The sequence below is a fragment of the Hyla sarda genome, chromosome 7, assembly GCF_029499605.1.
Source record: "Hyla sarda isolate aHylSar1 chromosome 7, aHylSar1.hap1, whole genome shotgun sequence".
Taxonomy (NCBI): domain Eukaryota; kingdom Metazoa; phylum Chordata; class Amphibia; order Anura; family Hylidae; genus Hyla; species Hyla sarda.
Window position 1 is genome coordinate 11,668,784 of NC_079195.1, and position 24,446 is coordinate 11,693,229.

Below are 24,446 nucleotides of genomic sequence, written 5' to 3' on the forward strand. Positions count from 1 at the left end.
TACTGAGCACTCACTTGGAATAAACATTCTGGTTAGTTTTATAACCTTACTCTTAGCTCCGCAGGGGAGGAGCCTGAGGAGGATTCTCTACAGTGTCCTTGTATGTGTGACTAATATGGCATACAGCATGGTCCAAAATATAGGGGTACACAGAACTGAGGTGGCACCACAGCATATATCAAGGTTTGTCCATTAATATGGTGCTGGGTTTTGCCAGGTATTTGATCCCTGGTATTTGATCCCTCTTTTCATCACCCTTAAAGAGTCCCCTCTTGATGGGTCCTATAGCAGCCGCATGTTCTGTCTCTACAGAATGTACACCCTTGTTAAAAATTCTATGGATTGGCTTGAAGATTTAACAAGCCTACCTGCTGAGATCCTCAGGGGAGGAGTCATGTTAATCACAATGTGCAATTGATTGTTTCTATTGTCCCTTTGCCCTATTCCCAATGGATTAGTCAATAAGGCAGTTGTTGCATGGAGGCTCCAGTAGGGGCAGTAGATCCCAGCTAACCTTGATGCTCCACAAACCATGAGATTTCCACCTATAAGCTGCTCAGGGGTGGAGCCTTTTTAGAAGGAGGGGCAATAATATAATAACCCAGAGCTTTCAGAGAAGCAAATTACTGATTACTGCTTGTTATGAATTTACTGAGGATCAGTCACATGAGGTTCACCGTCCTATTTATTCACTGATGACATCACAAGATCCTAGAAGCCATGTGACTACTTGGTAAAAACTTCATCTCCCGATCCAGCGGTCTCCTGCACAGTGCGAGAAGTCTATTATCTGTACGGCGGCCACATCACCAAAATTCTCATCTCCCGCGTGAAATCAGAACCCAGGGCTCAGGTGGCGAATTGTGCACGGCGTCAGCTCGGACGGTGAATGATAGGGGGTTGGGGGAGGATATAGTGCGGCTCCTGCACTAATAATAAGATATTTGCCAAGGTGGTTAATTGGATAGGCCTGGCATGCGTGTTAGGTGGGACGTGGCAGCGCCGTAAGCACCGGCTCTGAGGAAAAAAGCGTGTAATGGTAAAATAGCCGGACACAGCTGATCCCTAATACAGAGCAATGAATATGTGACAGCGTGGAGCGGCGCATGAGATCGGAAAGAAGGCAGTAGAGGAATCTCATCCTGCAGAGCATCTCATCCTGCAGAGTATCTCATCCTGCAGAGCATCTGAAGTTTGCACGTTGCCCGAGTGAGATGTAGTATATAAAAAGCAGAGTTTGTTGTAACCCCAGCTCTCCGGAGGTGCTGACCGGCCGCAGGGAGCAGGTTAATAGACACCCCCCCCCCCATAGATCTCCTTTTGTATAATTTTATGAGGTCAGGCGACAACTCGTCACATTATATAGTCCGGAGGGGCAGTAAAATCCTGATGAGGAGCGATGAGGGCAGAGCCACGTTCACCGACATGTCAAGGAATAGATTTTACAAGCAATAAACATCGGGGGGGGGGGGGGGCCTGTGACTCCATAAACCCTGGCAACCGCGGGCGCAACAATTCTATGGGAATGCAGCTCCCGTCGCTGCTACAGGGACGATACCATTAAAGGGTACACAGGATTGGAAAAAAAATATACAGCACCACACCTGTCCACAGGATCTGTGTGATATTACAGCCGAAACCAAACTGCAATGGAAAACCTGCGCAATTTATACGTGGCGCAATTTTACATCGCGGTTGAATGCAAAAATTCGCAACAGGTCAGTGCCTGGAAATTCGCACCTAATACCAACGTGTGAACACTGTATTTCATTTTTGTTAGAGCAGAACTTTGTGCGCCGTAGCCGTCCATCTTGCTGGTCGCTCCATAGCCGGTGGTCACAACGTAGAACTGCACTAAAATATAGTTTGTTTCCTCAACTAGGGTGCCTCCAGCTTAAAACTACAACTCCCAGCATGTCCGGACTGACTAGAAAAAAAATTGACTAAGACAAGGCGCTAGGAAACACACATAGAATGCTGGAAACAATGTACAGATCACACACTATAATCCGCACTGTACTGCAAAAGTCAGCAATCAATAAAGCAGTGTTTACCACTAAGCAGGGTGCCTCAAGATGTTGCAAAACTACAACTCCCAGCATGCCTGGACAGACGTTGGGTGTCTGGGCATGCTGGGAGTTGTAATCTTGCAACAGCTGGAGGCACTCGGGTTTGGATGCACAGCAGGTGAGGAGCACAGTGATTGTCAGCTCTTCTGACCAGATGCGATGTCTCCTTTAAGTCGTCCCCTGTTTACCCCGGAGTTTGGCGGCTCCGGAGATGTCAGCCATTTCTGAGGCGCAGGAGGAATCGGGTGTTTAGAATAATCGTCGTCTCACAATCCCAGATGCTTCAAGTCAAAATAAACTCCTGCATAATTCCCTTTGAAATCACAAAACCACAAAGAGAGCTGGAGACGTGCGAGAGGGAGAGAGAGGGGGAGCGTTACCGTGCAGCAGAGAGCGCCCCCACTACTGTCACCAAACTAATGGACAAAGTGCAGACATGGGGGGGGGGGGGCATCGTCATCATCATCATCCTACACTCATCATCATCATCATCCTACACTCATTATCATCCTACACTCATCATCATCCTACACTCATCATCATCCTACACTCATCATCATCATCATCCTACACTCATTATCATCCTACACTCATCATCATCATCCTACACTCATCATCATCATCCTACACTCATCATCATCATCATCATCATCCTACACTCATCAACATCATCATCATCCTACACTCATCATCATCATCCTACACTCATCATCATCATCATCCTACACTCATCATCATCATCATCCTACACTCATCATCATCATCCTACACTCATCATCATCATCCTACACTCATCATCATCATCCTACACTCATCATCATCATCATCATCATCCTACACTCATCAACATCATCATCATCCTACACTCATCATCATCATCCTACACTCATCATCATCATCCTACACTCATCATCATCATCCTACACTCATCATCATCATCCTACACTCATCATCATCATCCTACACTCATCATCATCATCATCTTACACTCATCATCATCTTACACTTATCATTATCATCATCATCCTACACTCATCATCATCATCTTACACTTATCATTATCATCATCATCCTACACTCATCGTCATCATCATCATACATCCATCATAATCCTACACCCATCATCATCATCATCATTATCATACATCCATCATTATCCTACACCCATCATCATCATCATCATTCTACAGTCATCATCATCCTACATTCATCATCCTACACTCATCATCATCCTATACTCATCATCATTCTACAGTCATTATCATCCTACACTCATCTTCATCCTATACTCATCGTCATCATCATCATTATCATACATCCATCATTATCATCATCATACGTCCATCATAATCCTACACACATCATTATCCTTATTGTCCACCATCATCATCATCCATTATCATCTTACACTAATCATCATCCTACACTCATCCTCATACATCCACCATCATCATCCTACACTCATCATTATCCTACACCCATCATCATCCTACACTAATCATCATCATCCTACACTCATCTTCATCCTACACTAATCATCATCATACATCCATCATCATCTTCCTACACTCATCATTATTATCCTCCATCATCATCTCCTCATCATTATCATAATCCTACACCCATCATCATCATCATCACCCTACACCATTATCATACATCCATCATCATCATCCTACACCCATCATCATCATCATCACCCTACACCATTATCATACATCCCTCATTATCATCCTGCACCCATCATCATCACCCTACACCATTATCATACATCCCTCATCATCATCCTACACCCATCATCATCATCATCATCACCCTACACTCATCATCATCATCATCATCATCACCCTACACCATTATCATACATCCCTCATTATCATCCTGCACCCATCATCATCACCCTACACCATTATCATACATCCCTCATCATCATCCTACACCCATCATCATCATCATCATCACCCTACACTCATCATCATCATCACCCTACACCTATTATCATACATCCCTCATCATCATCCTACACCCATCATCATCATCACCCTACACCATTATCATACATCCCTCATCATCATCCTACACCCATCATCATCATCACCCTACACCATTATCATACATCCCTCATCATCATCCTACACCCATCATCATCATCACCGTACACCATTATCATACATCCCTCATCATCATCCTACACCCATCATCATCATCACCGTACACCATTATCATACATCCCTCATCATCATCCTACACCCATCATCATCATCACCCTACACCATTATCATACATCCCTCATCATCATCCTACACCCATCATCATCATCACCCTACACCCATTATCATACATCCCTCATCATCATCCTACACCCATCATCATCATCACCCTACACCCATTATCATACATCCCTCATCCTCATCCTACACCCATCATCATCATTACCCTACACCATTATCATACATCCCTCATCATCATCCTACACCCATCATCATCATCACCCTACACCCATTATCATACATCCCTCATCATCATCCTACACCCATCATCATCATCACCCTACACCCATTATCATACATCCCTCATCATCATCCTACACCCATCATCATCATCACCCTACACCCATTATCATACATCCCTCATCATCATCCTACACCCATCATCATCATTACCCTACACCCATCATCATCCTATACACATGATTATTATCCTCCATCATCATCATCATCATCCATTGTCACCATTCCCCCGATATCACAGTCTGTTCTGTAAACCCTTATGGCTTCGATTCTTCCCCATTTTCAGGCTCTTTTCTTGCTGTGAACGGTTTAGGATGTTTCTACCTATCATGCTGCAGTCCTGTCACACAGCTGAGGGTTTGTTACAAGCATAGCCCCCACCCCCCTAGTACAGGACAGTTTACGGCTTTATTCACACCTTCCGGTTATGCTACATCCTGCACTGTGGGAGGGGCGGGTCCTAGTGGAGACCGGCATGTATCATTTTCTGCGCAATTTTTGTTGCGTCTTTTCAGTGGCTTGACACGCCATGCACCTAATTCATGATAGTTTTTGTCTTACTTTTTTGCAGTTTGCGCTTGTTTTGACATTATAGGGGGGGGGGGGGGGATTTATCACAAGCGCACAATTGCTGCGCAGTGCGAAATCCTGTGTGGGTTTCCCAGTTGCTGCACAAAATCTCTTATATTGCGCACAACACTTCAAGAATTTTCACCCAAAAAAAGATTGTGCAAAAAAAAAAACGTATTGCGCAAATTTTCAAGCAAATGATAAATTGTATTTCTTTCGCAGGACTGAACCAATGGCAGAGGCAGATAATGTAGCTACCGGGCCCGTGAACTAAGGGGAGGGGGCAGCCCAAGGGGCACAAGTGCATTGTGGGTAAACCGCTATGACGTATAATCTGCCTAGATGACTCATCAGTAGACGTGGCGCCCACCTGTACCCTGCACTATGAGGTGGCGGCGAGGGCTGCGGCGAATACGAGTCACCAGAGCGGACTGCGATAAGCGTTGGCGTTACGGAATAATTGCAGATTACCAGTCACCCCGTCATGTACCTAGACATTAGCTTGTAAAGAGCGCAGCGCGGGGCCCCCCGCCGGGTCCTGGGCACCGATCTCCCTTTGTAAGTCTGAAGTGTTTTCCTTGAAGTTAATTAGAGTTCTATGGCGGAGTCATTATAAGCCCAGGTGGTCAGGGGGGCGCTGCCACTCACCTGCTGCTGCTGGAAGGTCAGTGTGAGCCATGCAGGAATACCATGCAGGAGCCTAGAAAAAGATGGAAAGTTGTAGTAGCAGCCATATTGTCCCCCCACTTAGATGGACGTGTTGTCGCAGATTTCGGTTGAGGTCAGCGCCGTCCGGCCATAACCGCGCCGCGGGCGCCGCTCCAGCCTACATTACCATAACAGCTTCATTGAATTTATCGTTTCTTCACTCGTTCCATGATAACGGCCATTAATTTCTATTAAGTCGCTGTTTCCTGTCAGGACGTTCTGGAAGCCGAACGATTTATCGCGTCTTTCCCGGTAACATGACAGGAACGGAGCGGTGAACTCGCATTAACCCCTTACATGGAGCCGGAGAACGACGAGGGGGTCACATGTGCCAAGAACGTGAACCCCAGGATAAGAACTCCGCTACTGCGAAACTACAACTCCCAGCATGCCCGCACAGCCAAAATTGTAGATTTACAACAGCTGGAGGCACACTGGTTGGAAAACCCTCCAGTGATGTCCAAACTGTGGACCTCCAGCTATTGCAAAACTACAACTCCCCGCATGCCCGGACAGCCAAAGGCTGTCCGGGCATGCTGGAAGTTGTAGTTTTGCAACAGCTGGAGGCACACTTCTTGGAAAACACTGCACTATATAGACGGTTGTAGTTTTGCAACAGCTGGAGGCACACTTCTTGGAAAACACTGCACTATACAGACGGTTGTCTAGGCATGCTGGGAGTTGTGGTTTTGCAACAGCTGGAGGCACACTTCTTGGAAAACACTGCACTATACAGACGGTTGTCTAGGCATGCTGGGAGTTGTGGTTTTGCAACAGCTGGAGGCACACTTTTTGGAAAATACTGCACTAGACAGAAGGTTGTCTAGGCATGCTGGGAGTTGTGGTTTTGCAACAGCTGGAGGCACACTTCTTGGAAAACACTGCACTATACAGACGGTTGTCTAGGCATGCTGGGAGTTGTGGTTTTGCAGTAGCTGGCGACCACAGGTATCTGAAGGTATTAAGTGGTTGGGAGTGGCCCCCGTTCCTCCGGCCCCTTCCTGTCAGTGACGGTTGGTATCGATTTCTCTCTATTATGGAGGCGCTGATTAGATTCCGGTCCTTATACCGTAAATGAATCGCAACGTCTTCAGGAAACCAGTGAATAATTCCAGAGGAAGAAAAAAAAAGAGCACAGGACGCAATGATTCCCAAAAACAATGTATCTGTCTGAGCGGATCTGACTAATTCTGAAACAACGTATCACTGTGGGCGTCATAGAAACGGTCCTCATCTCCCATAGCAACAACCAGACTCCCAATCCTGATGCAGAGAGGTGGAGACAATTGCATCCAGTCTAGACAATGCTCTGTGAGCTAAACATCCTGGACTCCAGACTGATACATTGTACATAGCTAGTCCTGCTCTCAGCTGAGAAGTGATACAATTGTATCCAGTCTAGACAATGCTCTGTGAGCTAAACATCCTGGACTCCAGACTGATACATTGTACATAGCTAGTCCTGCTCTCAGCTGAGAAGTGATACAATTGTATCCAGTCTAGACAATGCTCTGTGAGCTAAACATCCTGGACCCCAGACTGATACATTGTACATAGCTCGTCCTGCTCTCAGCTGAGAAGTGATACAATTGTATCCAGTGTAGACAATGCTCTGTGAGCTAAACATCCTGGACTCCAGACTGATACATTGTACATAGCTAGTCCTGCTCTCAGCTGAGAAGTGATACAATTGTATCCAGTCTAGACAATGCTCTGTGAGCTAAACATCCTGGACTCCAGACTGATACATTGTACATAGCTAGTCCTGCTCTCAGCTGAGAAGTGATACAATTGTATCCAGTCTAGACAATGCTCTGTGAGCTAAACATCCTGGACCCCAGACTGATACATTGTACATAGCTCGTCCTGCTCTCAGCTGAGAAGTGATACAATTGTATCCAGTGTAGACAATGCTCTGTGAGCTAAACAGCCTGGACTCCAGACTGATACATTGTACATAGCTAGTCCTGCTCTCAGATGAGAAGTGATACAATTGTATCCAGTCTAGACAATGCTCTGTGAGCTAAACATCCTGGACTCCAGACTGATACATTGTACATAGCTAGTCCTGCTCTCAGCTGAGAAGTGATACAATTGTATCCAGTGTAGACAATGCTCTGTGAGCTAAACAGCCTGGACTCCAGACTGATACATTGTACATAGCTAGTCCTGCTCTCAGATGAGAAGTGATACAATTGTATCCAGTCTAGACAATGCTCTGTGAGCTAAACATCCCAGACTCCAGACTGATACATTGTACATAGCTCGTCCTGCCCTCAGCTGAGAAGTGATACAATTGTATCCAGTCTAGACAATGCTCTGTGAGCTAAACATCCTGGACTCCAGACTGATACATTGTACATAGCTCGTCCTGCTCTCAGCTGAGAAGTGATACAATTGTATCCAGTCTAGACAATGCTCTGTGAGCTAAACATCCCGGACTCCAGACTGATACATTGTACATAGCTAGTCCTGCTCTCAGCTGAGAAGGAGACAATTGTATCCAGTCTAGACAATGCTCTGTGAGCTAAACATCCTGGACTCCAGACTGATACATTGTACATAGCTAGTCCTGCCCTCAGTTGAGAAGTGATACAATTGTATCCAGTCTAGACAATGCTCTGTGAGCTAAACATCCTGGACTCCAGACTGATACATTGTACATAGCTAGTCCTGCTCTCAGTTGAGAAGTGATACAATTGTATCCAGTCTAGACAATGCTCTGTGAGCTAAACATCCTGGACCCCAGACTGATACATTGTACATAGCTAGTCCTGCTCTCAGCTGAGAAGTGATACAATTGTATCCAGTCTAGACAATGCTCTGTGAGCTAAACATCCTGGACTCCAGACTGATACATTGTACATAGCTCGTCCTGCTCTCAGCTGAGAAGTGATACAATTGTATCCAGTCTAGACAATGCTCTGTGAGCTAAACAGCCAGGACCCTAGACTGATACATTGTACATAGCTAGTCCTGCTCTCAGCTGAGAAGTGATACAATTGTATCCAGTCTAGACAATACTCTGTGAGCTAAACATCACGGACTCCAGACTGATACATTGTACATAGCTAGTCCTGCTCTCAGCTGAGAAGTGATACAATTGTATCCAGTCTAGACAATGCTCTGTGAGCTAAACATCCTGGACTCCAGACTGATACATTGTACATAGCTCGTCCTGCTCTCCGCTGAGAAGTGATACAATTGTATCCAGTCTAGACAATGCTCTGTGAGCTAAACATCCTGGACTCCAGACTGATACATTGTACATAGCTCGTCCTGCTCTCCGCTGAGAAGTGATACAATTGTATCCAGTCTAGACAATGCTCTGTGAGCTAAACATCCTGGACTCCAGACTGATACATTGTACATAGCTCGTCCTGCTCTCAGCTGAGAAGTGACACAATTGTATCCAGTCTAGACAATGCTCTGTGAGCTACTTAACTCCATACATTGTAGCAAGATTTGTGCAGCTACTACTGTATATGGGATCTCACCTGATTGTCCTGGTGGAGGAACTCCGGCCAATCCTCTGGGCAGACAGAGAAAAACAGTGAGGACGGCAGCTTTGTTCCCGCAGCACGGCTCTATGGCGATTGGTTTTGGCACACCCTGCAAGAAACAAAGGAGAAGGTTATACCAGACACATGACACTTCTAGACAGATTTACATATATATTATCCCCTTAAAGGGGTACTCCGCTGCTCAGCGTTTGGAACAAACTGCTCCAAACGCTGGAGTCGGCAGCTTGTGATGTCATAGCCCCGCCCCCTCATGACGTCACACCCCGTCCCCTCAATGCAAGTCTATGGGAGGGGGCGTGACGGCTGTCACGCCCCCTCCCATAGACTTGCAATGAGGGGCCGGGACCTGATGAGGGGGCGGGGCTATGATGATGTCACGAGCTGCCAGCCCCAGCGTTCGGAACAGGTTGTTTCAAACGCTGAGCAGCAGAGTACCCCTTTAAGGACCAAGCCCATTTTTGCCTTAAAGGGGTACTCCGCAGCCAGACATCTTATCCTCTAACATTACATTTCATGTCTATGGGAGGGGGCGTGTCGGCCGACATGCCCCCTCCCATAGACATGAATGGAGGGGGCGTGTCGGCCGACATGCCCCCTCCCATAGACATGAATGGAGGGGGTGTGGGCTGATGTCACAAGGGGCGTGGCCTCCGACTCCGAACGTTCTGAACAAAATGTTCAGAACAGCGGAGCCCCGGAGTACCCCTTTAAGGACCCGGACAATTTTCGTTTTTTGCACTTTTGTTTTTTCCTTCTCCCCTTCCAAAAATCATAACACGTTCAATTTTGCCCCTACAGACCCGTATAAGGGCTTGTTGTTTTTTGTGTCACCAATCGTACTTTGTAATGACATCACTTATTTTATAACAATCTGCGGCAAAACAAAAAAAACTTATTTGTGGGGTGAAATTTTTTTTTTTTTTTTTAAAAGCCATTTTGTAACTTTTGGGGGCTTTTGAGTCTACCCTGTGCACTTTTCAGTACAAATGACGCCTTATCTTTATTCTGTGGGTCCATACGGTTACATGGAAACCCAATTTATATAGGTTTTATTTTACTACTTTAAAAAATATTATAACAACATGCACCAAAATTAGCATGTTTAAAATGGTCCCCTATGACATTTTTATTTTACCGTATATAGGGCTACATGAGGGCTCATTGTTTCGCGCTGTGGCCTGTAGTTTTTACCGATACCATTTTTGTTTTGATGGAACTTTTTGATCGCTTTTTATTCATTTTTGTATGGTATATGAAGTGACCAAAAATGCACAATTTTGGACTTAGTATTTTTTTACGTATACGCCATCGACCGATCGATTTAACTAACATTATATTTTAATAGTTCGGACATTTACACACGCAATGGTACCACATATGTTTATGTTGATTTTTGATGACATTATTTAAATTAAAAGATGGGAACTGGGGGGGGGGAGATTAGCCACGCCTCCTGAGGAAGCTCAGCATTGCGCGAAACATGTCGGGGCACTATGCACTTTATTGAGGTACTTGCATGGATTATATGTATATGAATTGAGACTAAGCTAAGACTAAGCTATTGATTATTTATTATTATGTGATTTCCTCTGCCTTTCTCCGCTCTGTTTTCCTGTACGAAAGATTTATGTGATTAATTTATATCTGGTAGTATTATAATTTGGGGTGGTTCAATGTCCTCAATAAAAGAAATAAACAATACATCTGTCTGTGAGCCAATAGTTTAGTAACATTATATTTGTCTTCACTGTGACTTAGTAAACAATAATACCACATTGTAACTAATCAAGGCAGAAAACCCTGACATCACTTACTTTTTCTCCCTGCACTATGGATGTTAACACAACGTTCTCAGTAAAAGACATTAACAAACAGTACAGTGGACTGGGAGTTATTACTTTAGTTATATTGTTCTCTAAGTCACACAGATAGTTGTTGTCACGATGCCGGCTGGCAGGAGGTGGATCCTCTGTGCCAGAGAGGGATTGGCGTGGACCGTGCTAGTGGACCGGTTCTAAGTCACTACTGGTTTTCACCAGAGCCCGCCGCAAAGCGGGATGGTCTTGCTGCGGCGGTAGTGACCAGGTCGTATCCACTAGCAACGGCTCAACCTCTCTGACTGCTGAAGATAGGCGCGGTACAAGGGAGTAGACAGAAGCAAGGTCGGACGTAGCAGAAGGTCGGGGCAGGCAGCAAGGATCGTAGTCAGGGGCAACGGCAGGAGGTCTGGAACACAGGCTAGGAACACACAAGGAAACGCTTTCACTGGCACAATGGCAACAAGATCCGGCGAGGGAGTGCAGGGGAAGTGAGGTATACATAAGGAGTGCACAGGTGAACACACTAATTAGAACCACTTGCGCCAATCAGCGGCGCAGTGGCCCTTTAAATCGCAGAGACCCGGCGCGCGCGCGCCCTAGGGAGCGGGGCCGCGCGCGCCGGGACAGGACCGACGGAGAGCGAGTCAGGTACGGGAGCCGGGGTGCGCATCGCGAGCGGGCGCCACCCGCATCGCGAATCGCATCCCGGCTGGAGGCGGTATGGCAGCGCACCGGGTCAGTGGATCTGACCGGAGCGCTGCAGTAGCGAGAGTGTAGCGAGCGCTCCGGGGAGGAGCGGGGACCCGGAGCGCTCGGCGTAACAGTACCCCCCCCCCTTGGGTCTCCCCCTCTTCTTAGAGCCTGAGAACCTGAGGAGCAAACTTTTGTCTAGGATATTGTCCTCAGGTACCCAGGATCTCTCTTCAGGACCACAACCCTCCCAATCGACCAAAAAAAAAGATTTCCCTCTGACCTTCTTGGAGGCCAGTATCTCCTTTACGGAGAAGATGTCCGAGGAGCCGGAAACAGGAGTGGGAGAAACAAGTTTGGGAGAGAAACGGTTGATGATGAGTGGTTTAAGAAGGGAAACGTGAAAGGCATTAGGAATACGAAGAGAAGGAGGAAGAAGAAGTTTGTAAGAGACAGGATTAATCTGGCACAAAATTTTGAAAGGACCAAGATAGCGTGGTCCCAATTTGTAGCTAGGGACACGGAAGCGGACATATTTAGCGGAGAGCCATACCTTGTCTCCAGGAGAAAAAATGGGGGGAGCTCTTCTTTTCTTATCAGCAAACTTCTTCATGCGTGATGAAGCCTGTAAGAGAGAATTTTGGGTCTCTTTCCATATGGTGGAAGGATCACGAGATATTTCATCCACAGCGGGCAAACCAGAGGGCAAGGGAGTAGGGAGGGGGGGAAGAGGGTGACGGCCGTACACCACGAAAAATGGGGATTTGGAGGAAGATTCAGAGACTCTGAAGTTATACGAGAATTCGGCCCATGGTAGAAGATCTGCCCAGTCATCCTGGCGGGAGGAAACAAAATGCCGTAAATAATCACCCAGGACCTGGTTAATTCTTTCTACTTGCCCATTGGATTGAGGATGATAGGCAGAAGAAAAGTTTAATTTAATCTTGAGTTGTTTACAGAGAGCCCTCCAGAATTTTGACACGAATTGGACGCCTCTGTCCGAGACGATCTGCGTGGGCAACCCGTGAAGACGAAAAATGTGTACAAAAAATTGTTTTGCCAACTGAGGCGCTGAAGTAAGACCAGGAAGAGGGATGAAATGTGCCATCTTGGAGAATCGATCAACGACCACCCAAACAACAGTGTTGCCACGGGATGGGGGTAAGTCTGTAATAAAGTCCATACCAATCAGAGACCAAGGCTGTTCGGGGACAGGCAGAGGATGAAGAAGACCAGCGGGCTTCTGGCGAGGAGTCTTATCCCGGGCACAGACAGTGCAGGCTCGCACAAAATCCACAACATCCGTCTCCAGAGTCGGCCACCAATAGAAACGAGAGATGAGTTGCACGGATTTCTTGATGCCCGCATGACCTGCGAGATGGGAGGAGTGACCCCATTTGAGGATTCCGAGGCGTTGGCGTGGAGAGACGAAGGTCTTCCCTGGAGGAGTTTGCCTGATGGAGGCTGGAGAAGTGGAGATCAGGCAGTCAGGAGGAATGATGTGTTGCGGAGAGAGCTCTACTTCCGAGGCATCCGAGGAACGAGAGAGAGCATCGGCCCTAATGTTCTTATCGGCAGGCCGAAAGTGAATTTCAAAATTAAATCGGGCAAAGAACAGAGACCACCTGGCCTGGCGAGGATTCAGCCGTTGGGCAGACTGGAGATAGGAGAGGTTCTTGTGATTGGTGTAAATAATAACTGGAAATCTTGATCCCTCCAGCAGATGCCTCCATTCCTCAAGTGCTAATTTAATGGCTAGTAGCTCTCGATCCCCGATGGAGTAGTTCCTCTCCGCCGGAGATAAGGTCCTAGAAAAAAAACCACAAGTAACAGCATGCCCGGAAGAATTTTTTTGTAGAAGGACCGCTCCAGCTCCTACTGAGGAGGCATCAACCTCCAATAGGAAGGGTTTAGATGGGTCAGGTCTGGAGAGCACGGGAGCCGAAGAAAAGGCAGACTTGAGCTGTTTAAAGGAGTCTTCCGCTTGAGGAGGCCATGACTTAGGATTGGCATTCTTTTTGGTTAAAGCCACGATAGGAGCCACAATGGTAGAAAAATGTGGAATAAATTGTCTGTAATAATTGGCGAACCCCAAAAAACGCTGGATAGCACGGAGTCCGGAGGGGCGTGGCCAATCTAAGACGGCAGAGAGTTTGTCTGGATCCATTTGTAGTCCCTGGCCAGAGACCAAGTATCCTAGGAAAGGAAGAGATTGACATTCAAACAGACATTTCTCCATTTTGGCATAAAGTTGATTGTCACGAAGTCTCTGAAGAACCATGTGGACATGCTGGCGGTGTTCTTCTAGGTTGGCAGAAAAAATCAGGATATCGTCCAGTTACACAACAACACAGGAATATAAGAGATCACGAAAAATTTCATTAACAAAGTCTTGGAAGACGGCAGGGGCGTTGCACAGGCCAAAGGGCATGACCAGATACTCAAAGTGTCCATCTCTAGTGTTAAATGCCGTTTTCCATTCATCCCCCTCTCTGATGCGGATGAGATTATAAGCACCTCTTAAGTCCAGTTTGGTAAAGATTTGGGCACCTTGGAGGCGATCAAAGAGTTCAGAGATGAGAGGTAGGGGGTAGCGGTTCTTTACCGTGATTTTATTAAGACCGCGGTAGTCAATGCAAGGACGTAGGGAGCCATCTTTTTTGGACACAAAGAAAAATCCGGCTCCGGCAGGAGAGGAGGATTTGCGGATAAAGCCCTTTTTTAAATTTTCCTGGATGTACTCAGACATAGCAAGAGTCTCTGGGGCAGAGAGAGGATAAATTCTGCCCCGGGGTGGAGTAGTGCCCGGGAGGAGGTCAATAGGACAGTCATAAGGCCTGTGAGGAGGTAGAGTCTCAGCTTGTTTTTTGCAAAAAACATCCGCAAAGTCCATATAGGCCTTAGGGAGACCGGTTACAGGGGGAACCACAGGGTCACGGCAAGGAGAACTGGGAACCGGTTTAAGGCAGTCCTTGAAACAAGAGGAACCCCAACTCTTGATCTCCCCAGTGGACCAATCCAGGGTTGGGGAATGGTGTTGAAGCCAGGGTAGTCCGAGGAGAATTTCGGAAGTGCAATTGGGGAGGACCAAAAACTCAATTTTCTCGTGATGAGGTCCGATGCACATTAGGAGGGGCTCCGTGCGGAAATGTATGGTACAGTCCAATCTTTCATTGTTAACACAATTGATGTAGAGGGGTCTGGCGAGACTGGTCACCGGGATGTTGAACCTGTTGATGAGAGAGGCCAAAATAAAATTTCCTGCAGATCCGGAATCCAAGAAGGCCATAGTAGAGAAGGAGAAGGTAGAGGCAGATATCCGCACAGGCACAGTAAGACGTGGAGAAGCAGAGTTGACATCAAGGACTGTCTCACCTTTGTGCGGAGTCAGCGTACGTCTTTCCAGACGGGGAGGACGGATAGGACAATCCTTCAGGAAGTGTTCGGTACCGGCACAGTACAGGCAGAGATTCTCCATGCGGCGTTGTGTCCTCTCTTGAGGTGTCAAGCGAGACCGGTCGACCTGCATAGCCTCCACGGCGGGAGGCACAGGAACGGATTGCAGGGGACCAGAGGAGAGAGGAGCCGGGGAGAAAAAACGCCTCGTGCGAACAAAGTCCATATCTTGGCGGAGCTCCTGACGCCTTTCGGAAAAACGCATGTCAATGCGAGTGGCTAGATGAATGAGTTCATGTAGGTTAGCAGGGATTTCTCGTGCGGCCAGAACATCTTTAATGTTGCTGGATAGGCCTTTTTTAAAGGTCGCGCAGAGGGCCTCATTATTCCAGGATAGTTCAGAAGCAAGAGTACGGAATTGTACGGCGTACTCGCCAACGGAAGAATTACCCTGGACCAGGTTCAACAGGGCAGTCTCAGCAGAAGAGGCTCGGGCAGGTTCCTCAAAGACACTTCGAATTTCCGAGAAGAAGGAGTGTACAGAGGCAGTGACGGGGTCATTGCGGTCCCAGAGCGGTGTGGCCCATGACAGAGCTTTTCCAGACAGAAGGCTGACTACGAAAGCCACCTTAGACCTTTCAGTAGGAAACTGGTCCGACATCATCTCCAAGTGCAGGGAACATTGAGAAAGAAAGCCACGGCAAAATTTAGAGTCCCCATCAAATTTATCCGGCAAGGATAGTCGTAGGCCTGAAGCGGCCACTCGCTGCGGAGGAGGTGCAGGAGCTGGCGGAGGAGATGATTGCTGAAGCTGTGGTAGTAGCTGCTGTAGCATCACGGTCAGTTGAGACAGCTGTTGGCCTTGTTGCGCTATCTGTTGTGACTGCTGGGCGACCACCGTGGTGAGGTCGGCGACAACTGGCAGAGGGACTTCAGCGGGATCCATGGCCGGATCTACTGTCACGATGCCGGCTGGCAGGAGGTGGATCCTCTCTGCCAGAGAGGGATTGGCGTGGACCGTGCTAGTGGACCGGTTCTAAGTCACTACTGGTTTTCACCAGAGCCCGCCGCAAAGCGGGATGGTCTTGCTGCGGCGGTAGTGACCAGGTCGTATCCACTAGCAACGGCTCAACCTCTCTGACTGCTGAAGATAGGCGCGGTACAAGGGAGTAGGCAGAAGCAAGGTCGGACGTAGCAGAAGGTCGGGGCAGGCAGCAAGGATCGTAGTCAGGGGCAACGGCAGGAGGTCTGGAACACAGGCTAGGAACACACAAGGAAACGCTTTCACTGGCACAATGGCAACAAGATCCGGCGAGGGAGTGCAGGGGAAGTGAGGTATACATAGGGAGTGCACAGGTGAACACACTAATTAGAACCACTTGCGCCAATCAGCGGCGCAGTGGCCCTTTAAATCGCAGAGACCCGGCGCGCGCGCGCCCTAGGGAGCGGGGCCGCGCGCGCCGGGACAGGACCGACGGAGAGCGAGTCAGGTACGGGAGCCGGGGTGCGCATCGCGAGCGGGCGCCACCCGCATCGCGAATCGCATCCCGGCTGGAGGCGGTATCGCAGCGCACCGGGTCAGTGGATCTGACCGGAGCGCTGCAGTAGCGAGAGTGTAGCGAGCGTTCCGGGGAGGAGAGGGGACCCGGAGCGCTCGGCGTAACAGTTGTACTGTTTATGTCTTTAGTTCAAAACACTGAGTAAACATCCACAGTGTAGGGAGAAAAGTAAGTGAACCCTTTGCTATTTTTTTGATTTCTGCAATGATTAGTTATAATGTTATCTGATTGTTCTCTAAGTTACTACTAAGACTTAACACAGTCAGATGACATTAACTAATTAATGCAGAAATTCAGGAAATAACAAAGGGTTCACTTACTTTTCCTCCCTGCACTATGGAGGTTTACTCAATGTTCTCAGTAAAAGACATTAACAGTACAGCGGTCTGAGTGTTATTACTTTAGTTACATTGTTCTCTAAGTCACACAAATAGCTGTACTGTTCACGTCTTTTATTCAGAACATTGAGTAAACATCCACAGTTTAGGGAGAAAAGTAAGTTGCTACTTTTTAGTTTTCTGCAATGATTACTTATAATGTTATCTGATTGTTCTCTAAGTCACTACTAAGATTAACACAGTAAGATGACATAACTAATCAATGCAGAAATCAAGGAAATAACAAAAGGTTCGCTTACTTTTCCTCCCTGCACTGTGGATGTTTACTCAATGTGCTCAATAAAAGATATGAACGCTATAACAAACTGTGTGTTATTAATGAAGTTACACAGAGTTTGTCATAATTGTGAGAACAATCCGACCACATTTTATTAGTAATCAATGCAGAAAACAGAATTATCAATGGATTCACTCAATTGTACAACCCAGCTTTCTCATGCCCCCGAAAATCCTATGTAGCTAGCTATACATCCTTTGTTACGGCACCATCATCCAGCTTTACCATCACTAGACAGTGCACAGTCGTCTGGGTTCATGACGTGTCATTGCTGACTAGTCATTCTGGACTCTAGGAAAGCTGGATGAAATTAGAATTGTTGGACCACAGTGTAGCTGCAGAGCTGATTGCTTAAGTTTTCACTCTCTTAGCAGACAGTGCCCGGCGATGTGCGCTGCGATATTTGCTCCCCGGCATTCTCCTTCACAATGTAATTACCGTTATGTCACCGCACGAGGCGGCAGCAAAAATGACGAATAACCCGCTGATATATGTAAAAACTGACAAGATAAATGGGACCGTAAAAAGTCCTCGCACCTCCACTCCCTGCGAGCGCCTGATATGAGTAAACTGGCAGCAGAGAAGACGTTTATATAAACTTCATCCTGATAAATACAAATTGGCACCGGGAACAAAATATGGCCGCCCCCCGCTATACATTATATATACTACACAGTATATACACTGCACCATACACAATATAGTGAGTGCCGCTCTGGAGTATAATACAGGATTTAACTCAGGATCAGTACAGGATAAGTAATGTAATGTATGTACACAGTGACCCCACCAGCAGAATAGTGAGTACAGCTCTGGAGTATAATACAGGATATAACTCAGGATCAGTACAGGATGAGTAATGTAATGTATGTACACAGTGACCTCACCAGCAGAATAGTGAGTACAGCTCTGGGATATAATACAGGATATAACTCAGGATCAGTACAGGATAAGTAATGTAATGTATGTACACAGTGACCTCACCAGCAGAATAGTGAGTACAGCTCTGGAGTATAATACAGGATATAACTCAGGATCAGTACAGGATAAGTAATGTAATGTATGTACACAGTGACCTCACCAGCAGAATAGTGAGTACAGCTCTGGAGTATAATACAGGATATAACTCAGGATAAGTGCAGGATAAGTAATGTAATGTATGTACACAGTGACCTCACCAGCAGAATAGTGAGTACAGCTCTGGAGTATAATACAGGATATAACTCAGGATCAGTACAGGATAAGTAATGTAATGTATGTACACAGTGACGTCACCAGCAGAATAGTGAGTGCAGCTCTGGAGTATAATACAGGATATAACTCAGGATCAGTACAGGATAAGTAATGTAATGTATGTACACAGTGACCCCACCAGCAGAATAGTGAGTACAGCTCTGCAGTATAATACAGGATATAACTCAGGATCAGTACAGGATAAGTAATGTAATGTATGTACACAGTGACCTCACCAGCAGAATAGTGAGTACAGCTCTGGAGTATAATACAGGATATAACTCAGGATCAGTACAGGATAAGTAATGTAATGTATGTACACAGTGACCTCACCAGCAGAATAGTGAGTGCAGCTCTGGAGTATAATACAGGATATAACTCAGGATAAGTGCAGGATAAGTAATGTAATGTATGTACACAGTGACCTCACCAGCAGAATAGTGAGTACAGCTCTGGGGTATAATACAGGATATAACTCAGGATCAGTACAGGATAAGTAATGTAATGTATGTACACAGTGACCTCCCCAGCAGAATAGTGAGTACAGCTCTGGAGTATAATACAGGATATAACTCAGGATCAGTACAGGATAAGTAATGTAATGTATGTACACAGTGACCTCACCAGCAGAATAGTGAGTGCAGCTCTGGAGTATAATATAACCTCATAAGATTCCTTTTGTCACAGTCCTGATCGCTGTTCTTGCGCGTCCTTCTCTGCGGTTGCGGCGAGTATATTGGCGCGCCGGGTGTTGGGGGATTATCCGGATGATTTGGATTCGCAGATTTGCAGTGAGAAGCGATCTTCTCCTAATAAGCCATTTGTTAGTAAAAGCTTTTAAAACCATTTTTACTGATTTTCATTTGTTTTTCAAACCAATTTTTATGGAAGCAAATTATAAAAGTGAGAGCGCTCGTATATCAGCGGATACGGCGGCGCGGCAGACAGTTATATGGGAGCGCCGCATTATAATAAGCAAAGCTACAGTATACAGAAGGCGAGGAGCTGCAGACGTGTTCAGGAACATAATGTGACCTCCTGGGCTGCTGCAGGTCGTCCCCAGACCCTCATCTATAGGGACCCCCAACAAAGTCACACTGCGGGCTTCCCCTATATAAAGTATACAGTATATATATATATATATATATATACACACACAATATCTCACATACGTGAGTGCACCCCTAAGTGAAAATGTCCAAACTGGGCCCAAAGTGTCTATAATATTTTGTGTGCCCACCATTATTTTGCAGCCTTAAAGGGGTACTCCACTGTCCTGCGTTCGGAACATTTAGTTCTGAATGTTGTGTGACGTCACGTCACGCCTCCTTAATGCAAGTCTATGGGAGGGGGCGTGGCATCTGCCACGCCCCCTCCCATAGACTTGCATTAAGGGGCATGGGCTGATGACAGGAGGTGGCATGGTCGACCCCCACAGCGTTCGGAACTAAACGTTCCGAACGTTGGACAGTGGAGTACCCCTTTAAACCTCTTGTTCATGGAGTTCCCCAGATCTTCACAGGTTGTCCTTGGAGTCCTCTTCCCTCCATGATGAGCTGGTGATATTTAGAGACCTTGCGCTCCCCCACCTTTCATTTGAGGATGCCCCACAGATGCCCAATAGGGTTGAGGTCTGGAGACATGCTTGGTCCGTCCATCTCCCTTACCCTCAGCTTCTTTAGCAAGGCAGTGGTGGTCTTGGAGGTGTTTGGGGTCATTACCATGTGAATACGGGGATCCTGCTCTGCTTCAGTATGTCACAGTACATGTTGGCATTCATGGTTCCCCAATGAACTGTAGCCCCCCAGTGCCAGCAGTACTCATGCAGACCATGACTCTCCCCCACCATGCTTGACACCATCTGAACCAAATAATAATAATTTATCTTGGTCTCATCGGACCACAAGACATTGCTCTAATAACCCATGTCCTTAGTCTGCTTGTCTTCACCAAACTGTTTACAGGCTTTCTTGTGCTTCATCTTTGGCGTATGGTCTGAGCACTGACCATTGCAGCAATACTGGCAGCACTCATACATCTATTTCCTAAAGACAACCTCTTGGTATGACGCTAAGCATGTGCACTCAACTTCTTTAGTAAACCATGGCAAGGCCTGTTCTAAGTGGGACCTATCCTTTGAAATCGCTGTATGATCTTGGTTGCCCACCAGAATACAGCTCAGTTTCAGGGTCTTGACAATCTTCATATAGGCTAGGCCATCCTTATGTAGAGCACCAATTTTTTTTTAGATCCTCAGTTCAGGCATATATATATATATATATATATATATATATATATATATATATATATATATATAAATATGAGGGGTGGACTCACTTATGGAAGATACTGTACAGTCACATTGCACCCTGGTCCTAAAAAAGTAAGCATGATGGCCTTAAATGAGTGTAGTCCTAAATTAGGAAGTTTGTTCCAAAAGAAGGAGTAGTCCTATATAAGTAAGCATGGTCCTAAAGACATTGGTTTCACATGAGAAAATGTCTCAGTTATTTGTGAAATGACAGTCCCAAATGGGCCTAATTTATTAACAAATTAGTTACAATTCAATATGGCCCAAAGTAAATTAGAAAATTGCAGAACTTTTCATAATACAAAAATCATCCGGGACTACGACATCCATGTGCTCCAATAGGGGGCGTCGGTGCACACTGGGCTTTAACTGATGTTCAACAAGACCATTGGAGGATGAGTTGAGGGGGCACTTACTTTTGTCCCTGTAGTCTGTATTTTTCTTGCACCTGTTTACTTACACAGTGGATTTTCTCAGTGAGCCATTACCTAAGTTTCACTGATAGGCGAGCCGTCGGGTTTATGGCCCCCATTGTCCATCGGCGCTCGAGACGAGCGCCGATGGACAATGGGGGCCATAAACCTGACGGCTCCCCCTCGATCACATTGAGCGCGATGCTTGTATCTTATTTCCCTATATATTTCAGCCCCATATGAGATCTATACGTCTCCCATCCTCTCAAACTTTCTCCTCCCTCCACTCTGACAATAATTATTTCGGCTGGCGAGAAGACGAGAGATGCATCAATCCTTAATTTCTCCATCCAATTTTCTAATTGCTTTCTTGGCACGCAGCGGCAGAGGAGCGGCCCGGCTCATGTGATGCATTTGCTGCAACCATCAGTAATGTCATTCCTAAAATGACTCGAATCGAGAGAGAAAGCGACGCAGTGAAGGGGGGGGGGGGCGGGGGAGGATGGGGCATTCCCGGGGCCGGGGCTGAGTCATGGACGACACAGGAATTCAGGCTTTTTTGTGTAAACTTTTGGAGCGTTTAAAACACGGACATGGTAAGGACCGGGCAGGCATCCGCGCTAAAAAGACAAGGTCATGGCGGCTAGGACGCGGCTCAGCGATCTGGAAAAGCTTCGCAATGAGGTTATTCTATTAACATCCAGTTACCGGAGCAGAGGTTTAGAAAATGTGACCGCAGGAGCCGAGCCCCCCAGATCCCGCTCCAGGAAGACCGCTCTCTATGCTTAGACTAAATATGTGACAGATTATAGAGTGGGAGCAACATAGAGGACACCCCACAGGGCCTTCACCAACTTTAATCTGACCCTGGCTACTGGTACGCATAGGGGAGCTGGAGAAACATGTGCCATGGGGTTTGTCTGTCTTGGGGAGGATCAGGGTATTTAGATAAAGGACTGGGGCAACAAACTGGATCTTTTCTCCCAGGTACGGAAAGACCAGCCAGAGCAACACGACACAAGATACGACTGAGAAGACATAGGGGGGTGTAATCTACTAGGAAAGTGTCGTCTATACTGCGGAGCCAACATAGTGGAGCTGACTGAAAAATGCCCCTCCCATTTTTTTTTTTATGCAGATATGGGGTAACTTTGGTTTGCCAGTCTTGTCCTGGTGCCATAAGCACAAGATCTGGAAAACACTGCGATTCTTCACAGCTCATCAAACCTGACCGTACATCGAAAATCCAATGAGGGGCCATAGCAGGTAGACAGGTTATACAGGGGTCCCTCACTAATCTTCATTATCCCCCAGTCACAGAATATCCTGAGAGTCCTTATCACTGATATTTTGATGTGTTTCCAGGTTCTCATGTACAGAATACAAGTAATGACTCTCCTGGTGATGTGAACGACCCCTAATCATTATCATCAACACTATCGCAGAGACGCACCGCACATGAGCCAGACTTACCAAGGCAGCAACAAGACTGTCAGGAACAACTTTACATGGGAGTGTATGCTGTCTACAGAGCAAGAAAGTCTAACCATCACCCTGGACCCAACATTGACCTAGCCATGGACCCAACCACCAATCATGGATCCAACTCACAACCATAAACCTATCCCCTAGCCATGAACCAAACCACCAAACACCGGCCCAAGCACCAAAAATATAGATCCTACCATCAACAATGGATACAACTCTCAACCGGGGACCAAACCACTGAATATATACCTATCTACCAAACATGGACACAATCCTTAAACATGGACCAAACCTATAAATATACATCTAACCACAAGATGGACCCATCTCCCACCCCTGGACCAAACCACTAAATATATATAAAGCCATCAAACATAGAACAAACTCCAATACATGAACCCAACCCAATAATTAACCCTATGGACCCATTCCCCTAACTGCAAGCCTAAACACAAAACATGGACCCCGAACTCCACAACCTAACACAAAACTAACCACAATCCATGAACACAACTCAATATTCGCTCCACACTCCCCAACCGATCTCCGGACCAAACACCAACATGGACTCAAGCACAATCCATGAACTCAACCCCAAACATTGGCTCCACCAATATCTACCAAACCCTATGACTGGACTCAACCCCTTGTCCATCCCTCTTCAATCTTCCTATATGCCCAGAGATACAGGCAGAAGATCTCTGCAGAGCAAACACCTCCAGAAATGACCCCCAGGATGTCCCCAAACAATTATGAGATTAGAAGGTTCTGGAAGGGTCTGATCTATTCCAGAAACAACATAGATATCCCTATAAGGGTCTATTCACACAACAGAATTTCCGCTTCAAATTAAAGCCCATAGACTTCTATGGGATTCCGCACTCCCATTCATACTTCTGAATTTCCGCAAGCGGAAATTCAGAAGTATGAATGGGAGTGCGGAATCCCATAGAAGTCTATGGGCTTTAATTTGAGGCAGAATTCCGCAAGTGGAAATTCTGCCGTGTTAATAGACAATAAGGCTGGGTTGACACTGCGGAATTTCTGCCAGAGATCGAGCAGTGGGCACTAGGACCGTGCGGACTGCATTTCCGTCCCCATAGACGGCAAGGCATTTCTGGGTGGATCTTTTGAGAGATCTGCTCAGAAATGCATTGACAGCTATGGAGACGGAAATGCGGTCCTAGTGCCGCCTGCTCGATCTCCGGCAGAAATTCTGCCTAGAGATTCCACAGAGTGAACCCAGCCTAACCGTTCTCCTCTATAATCACTACAGACCTGTTCACAGCTGCAGATTCGTTACTGAGGATCAACACAGGACACACGGTATATTATGGATACAGGAGTCTTCTTACAATTCTTTGCAATTCCTCACTATATGAATTAAACGCGTATTCAGGGGGAAGGCCGGAGACCAGGAAGGCTTAGGGAAGTGATCCCCAAGTTGTGGACCTCCAGCTGTTGCAAAACTACAACTCCC

At 46.6% G+C, this 24,446-nt stretch overlaps 1 protein-coding gene across 2 annotated transcripts in view; it reads right to left on the reverse strand.

Moving 5' to 3' along the window:
• The window catches only part of ATRNL1 (attractin like 1), a 638,934-nt gene that overhangs the window by 32,393 nt on the left and 582,095 nt on the right, over window positions 1-24,446 (reverse strand). For both annotated transcript variants that reach the window (XM_056531006.1, XM_056531007.1), the window contains exon 28: window positions 9,355-9,469. In XM_056531006.1, coding sequence (XP_056386981.1) covers window positions 9,355-9,469 — 115 coding nt within the window. The remainder of the gene's footprint in view (window positions 1-9,354; window positions 9,470-24,446) is intronic.